Below are 5,463 nucleotides of genomic sequence, written 5' to 3' on the forward strand. Positions count from 1 at the left end.
CAATCAGCTCCTACATTTTCAGAACCCTTGATGGAAATAATGCGAAACCTGTATGGTTGCAGAAGTAATGCCCAGCGCATCAGACGTGCATTAGACACCTTGGCTTTGGTAAGATATACTAGTGGTTGATGATCTGTCTCTAGTAGGAATTCCTTACCATACAAATACCTGCGGAACTTTTGAACTGCCCAGATTATCGCATAGCACTCTTTCTCGATTGTAGAGTAATTTACCTGACATTTGGAAAGTTTCTTGCTAGCGTATGCGACAGGTTTCTTCACACCATCTTCGTACTGCATCAAAACTGCCCCAACACCACGATCTGACGCATCTGTCTGTAAAACAAAGCTTTCATTTAAATCAGGTAGTTTGAGAACTGGTGTTACCGTTAAAGCGTTCTTGAGAGTGATGAATGCATTTTCTTGTGGCTCTTTCCAAATCACTTTGTTCGGCTGGCCTTTTTTGGTAAGATCTGATAAAGGCGAAGCAATAGCTGAAAAATTCGGAATGAATTTACGATAGAATCCTACCAGACCTAAAAATGATCGCACTTGCTTCTTCGTTGAAGGTTGGGTAAAGTTGTGAATGGCGGAAACTTTGTCAGGAAGAGGTCTAAGTTCTTCATTTCCTGCAATATGTCCGAGACACTCAAGACTCCGGTAACCAATAAAACACTTACTTGGTTTCACAGTCAAATTCGCAGCACGAAGTCTTAGCAGAAGTTCCCGAATTACATTAACATGTTCCTGAAATGTTCGAGTGTACACAATCACATCGTCTATAAAGTTATCCACACACTGCATTCCGTCTAAGAGCTTACGCATCAGGCGACTGAAACTTGCGGAAGCGTTTATCAAGCCAAAGGGCATCACCCTGAATTGAAACAAACCAAGTGGCGTTTGGAAAGCGGTGATCTCCTTCGCTGCATCATCCAAAGGTAACTGCCAGTATCCCTTAGATAGATCAAATTTGGACACATATTTACAGCCAGATAATTGTACATAAATATCATCAGCACTTGGAATGGTTTCTGCATCGAAAACAGTTACTTTATTAATTGCACGAAAATCGATACAAAACCTGTTCGAACCGTCCTTCTTTTTCACGATGACTATCGGGGAACTGTATGGACTCGTCGAAGGCTCGATCACATCGGCTTCCACCATCTTCCTTACCTCGTCACAAACAACGTCTTTTGAAGTAAACGGCAGAGGATAAGGTTTGGTGCGAATAGGCTGGTCACTAGTCAACTTGATATGATGAACTCCGAGATTCGTCAAACCAGGTACATCTGATAAAACATCTGAAAAATTCTCTAGTAATGTCTTGACTTCTGCTTTTTCATTCTCAGTTAGTTCATCACTTACTTTCACATCTGCCGGTCCCTCATTTTTCGTTTCTCCTAGAGAATCACACAACAGCTCATCGTCGCTCTCTCCATCATCATCTAGATCGAGTACTGCGGCGCCTACAACACCTAGAACACCTGTCTCATCATTACTCTCGTTTGCTCTGTCAATGTACAACTTCAACATATTTGCATGAAATGTTTTGATTTTTCCATTCACGTTAATTCTGTAATCAACTTTTCCTAGTCTCTCTATAATTTCATATGGACCTTTCCATTGCATTTGTAATTTGTTACTGGCAGTTGGTAAAAGAATAAGAACTTTCTCACCTTTTGACATTTGTCTGTTCCGTGCTCCCTTGTTATAATACTTCCGGTATTTCTCTGACGACTTTTGTAGATTCTCTCTCGCTAATCTGCACGTAGCTTCTAGTCGTTCCTTCAAATCAACAACATACTGGTATGTAGTTCTAACCTCTGAATCTGCTACTTCTTTAGTCCACAACTCCCTCAAAATCTTCATAGGTCCTCTAACTTCGTGTCCGTAAACCAGTTCAAACGGTGAGAATCCTAGACTCTCCTGTGGTGCATCACGGTAAGCAAACAATGAGGCTGATAGATACTTATCCCAATCAGTAGGACGTTCCGCACATAACCGTCGGAGTATCTGCTTCAATGTACCGTTGAACCGCTCGACCAGTCCATTGCACATGGGGTGGTACGGTGTCGTTGTTAACTGTCGTATAGAAAGTAAACGACTAACCTCTGTCATCAGCTCGGATGTAAATTGTGACCCCATATCCGTGAGCATTTCCTTCGGTACTCCTACTCTACAAAATACATCTACCAGAGCCTCAGCGACTCGTTCAGTGTCAATTCCTTTTAAAGCAATTGCCTCTGGGTAACGGGTAGCAAAGTCAACAATAGTCAAAATGTAACGATTACCCTTACTGGTTGCTGGCTGGATAGGTCCTACCAAATCGACAGCTACACGTCTGAACGGTACCTCAATAATAGGCATATCTCCGAGTGGTACCTTTGTAGTCCTGCCTTTCGGAGTAGTACGTTGACAGATGTCGCATGATCTGCAGAATCGACGTACGTCCGCTTGAACTCCCGGCCAATAAAATTCTGCAAGGACTTTGCTGGCTGTCCTGGAAGTACCTAGGTGACCTGTCATAATAGATTCATGAGCAAGCGAAAGAACTTTAGTCCTATATTTCTTTGGAACAACTAGCTGTGTAAAACGTTTACCATTCTGATGTTTATCTGACTGGAAGACACGATAAATGATACCTTTTTTACTAATGTAAGATACCTTGGAGTCGTCGTCTTGTCCTACCAAAGAGCGTATCTTGGCTAACGTCTCGTCTTTCTCCTGTGCTGCCTTGATGTCGTCAGGACATATCTCAGCGTCAATAATATCTGGAACATGAAGAGATTTAGTCTTCTTACCTTCCTTTTGAGCTTGTTGCCTTGTCACTACTGCATGCGCTTGATAAGGTGTCCAGTTTCTATCCGGATCCTTTGGATCTCTTGCGTTGGGGATGTTCCCTATGATCAAGGAATACAATGGATTTTCTAAACACCAAGCGTCTATTTCACCCACAAAGTAAGGAGTGTCTATTTTCACTCGCGCAACAGGTGCCTGAATCCTAGATCCATCCGCCAGAACACAAATTCGATGATTTCCCGTAAGCTGAACATCATCTATCAAATCCCTACGAACTACAACACCGTTACAACCAGTGTCTCTAAGCACTGTCACAAAATGTTCATTTAACTTGCCCTTACAGGTAGGCATATCTTCAAGAGATGCACTAACGTTACACGATGAAGTGTTTACAAGGTCCATTGAATTTGACGCCATCGAAAATGTTGATGTGTTTGTAAAGGAAGTAAAAGTTCCACACTTGCCTTGTAATTCTGAGTTCTTTGTCGTAGATTCCTTTTCTGTACGATCGACGACAACATTCAATGAGTTCCGGTTCTTCTGAGTCTGGTGGCACTGAGATGCTATGTGGCCCAGTCTGTCACACTTGAAGCAACGAACTTCTTTCTTCATTGGAGTTTTCATGGGTTGAAACTTCAATCCTGGCTTCTGATCTCGCTGTTCCTGTTCTCTCGATGCCTGACTTTTTCCTGGAGAGTTCTCTTTCTTGCTAAAATGAACTAATGTCTGAATGTTAACATGCCTTGCCTCTCTAAACTGATCTGCTAAATCACACATTTCTCTGATGTTTTTCGGTATGCGTTCTTTCAAAAACAATGTCAATTCTTTGTTACACATGAACAGAAACTGATCTCTGAGTATCATATCGTAGAGGCCATCAAAAGTCTTGTTAACTCGACCAAGTTCAATCCACCTATCGAGATAACTACCGAGACGAACAACAAACTGTGAAAAAGTTTCCCCTACCTCAGGTCTGCTCTTACGGAACTTTTGACGAAATCCATCCTCCGTCTTTTCAAACCTTTTTAGTAACGCCGTCTTCAAAGCATCATAGTCCAACGCTTTCTCCTGCGGCAACAGTGCATATACATCCAGTGCACGACCTCTGAGTAGTGCGCTCAAGTTAACAGCCCAACTGTCAAACTTCCATTTCTGTGCTGCAGCGTACCTTTCAAAACGTCTCAAATAAGAATCAATATCATCCTTAACTTCATCGAATACAGGCATTTTTGGAAACTTTGCATTACTAGGATTTTCTGATTTCGTTTCTGACTCCTTTACAGCTAACTTTTGCTCTAAGGTTTGAATAGTTTGCATGAATTTACTCTCAATCTCTTCCATACCTTTCTTTTCCTGTAGTTTGAGTTTCTCAATTTCAAGTGCTTCTCTACTGAGATGATACTCCCTGTCCTGCTTCTCTTTCTCCCTTTCCGCCGCTCGTAGCTCACGCTGATGTGCCTGTTGTTGCTGTATAAACTGCTGCAAGTCCGCACCAGTCAAGTTCAGACTCTGTCCATATTCTGCAAGTTCTTTCAATGTCGACATTGTAATAAAACTTAACACTAACTGACTAAATATGAAAAATATTACTACAATCCAGTAGAACAACATTGATTTTCAAAACAAAAATGAAATGTGGAAAATCTTTCTCAAAAATGTGTATACTTGTATCTCAACAGATAAATTAAGTATACAAACTCAATTCATATGAAACAAAGCAACGGTAACCTAGCTTTCTCCATTTGGGGCTCCATCAATAAACCAAGTACTCACACCCTGAGACTGTCAAAAATCTACAAACTCTTTGACTGCAAAATACAACAAAAATGATTAAAGAAAAAAAAAACATAAGTGTAATATACAAAAATACTCCTGACTGAACAGACTAATCCCACTTCTGACACCAATTTGTCACGACAGCCGTCGTGCTCTGTCCAGTCAGATATAACAAGATTTTTTTTTCTATTTACAATTTTTTTTTATCTATAAATAAAATCAATAAAAACAATATTTACAACATATTTTTACAGCTATTATTTACAATACACAGAAATTAAAGTCTCTATTAATCCTCAATATCGTTGACTCTAAACCACGTCTATCCAGACACGACCCGTTTCACGACGGACTCCCGCCAACTGGCTCCCAGTGGGTATCCCGGTCTGGTAAGTTCATTGCCAACACACACATGGATAGATTAACATTGGATAACATCAGGAACCTTTGAATTAAATAACATTTTTTTAAGTCACAAGCCACGTATACAAAAGGAAAACTCAAGTCACCATTGACTACAATTGCACTTATGGCACACCATACAATCAGTCCCGGTAATTTTAACCGAACACTATTATAATAAGAAAAACGTTAAGAATACACAACATCTTAACAAAAGTGGTTTTAACTATTAAACCCACAACACCGACTTTATAAGCGGCAAAACAAAATAGCCTACGTGCGTATATAACTCAGTACATTGCACAAAAATAGAACAATAAACGCATGAGTAACTCTACCCAGCAAAACCTGTATACGTAAATAGTAACAAAAACATTAATTAACTCAAGTTCTTAAATAGTTCTACGTTTTAAATGTATTACTCAAAAACTTACATATGAAATAAAAAACAAACTTACCCCTTTGGAGAAATGGTTACCGTTGA

At 40.1% G+C, this 5,463-nt stretch overlaps 1 protein-coding gene across 1 annotated transcript; it reads right to left on the bottom strand.

The window, feature by feature from the left end:
- Window positions 1-794: 794 nt before the first annotated feature.
- LOC134230417 (uncharacterized) lies at window positions 795-4,412 on the bottom strand. Its single transcript, XM_062712245.1, has 2 exons — window positions 1,091-4,412; window positions 795-953 (listed from the first exon to the last, which is right to left on the bottom strand). The coding sequence occupies exons 1-2, from the start codon at window positions 4,410-4,412 to the stop codon at window positions 928-930; spliced, it is 3,348 nt and encodes a 1,115-aa protein (XP_062568229.1). The 3' UTR covers window positions 795-927.
- Window positions 4,413-5,463: the final 1,051 nt, after the last annotated feature.

Source organism: Saccostrea cucullata, unplaced genomic scaffold (assembly GCF_032062105.1).
Source record: "Saccostrea cucullata isolate Sc308-1 unplaced genomic scaffold, CSIRO_AGI_Scuc_v1 ctg756, whole genome shotgun sequence".
NCBI classification, from domain to species: Eukaryota; Metazoa; Mollusca; class Bivalvia; order Ostreida; family Ostreidae; genus Saccostrea; species Saccostrea cuccullata.

Coding starts and splice junctions, on each gene's coding strand:
- LOC134230417 (XM_062712245.1), bottom strand. CDS start 4,412: ATGTTGTTCTACTGGATTGTAGTAATATTTTTCATATTTAGTCAGTTA. Junction 954..1,090: donor CATCGTGAAAAAGAAGGACG/GTTCGAACAGGT, acceptor GATCTATCTAAG/GGATACTGGCAGTTACCTTT.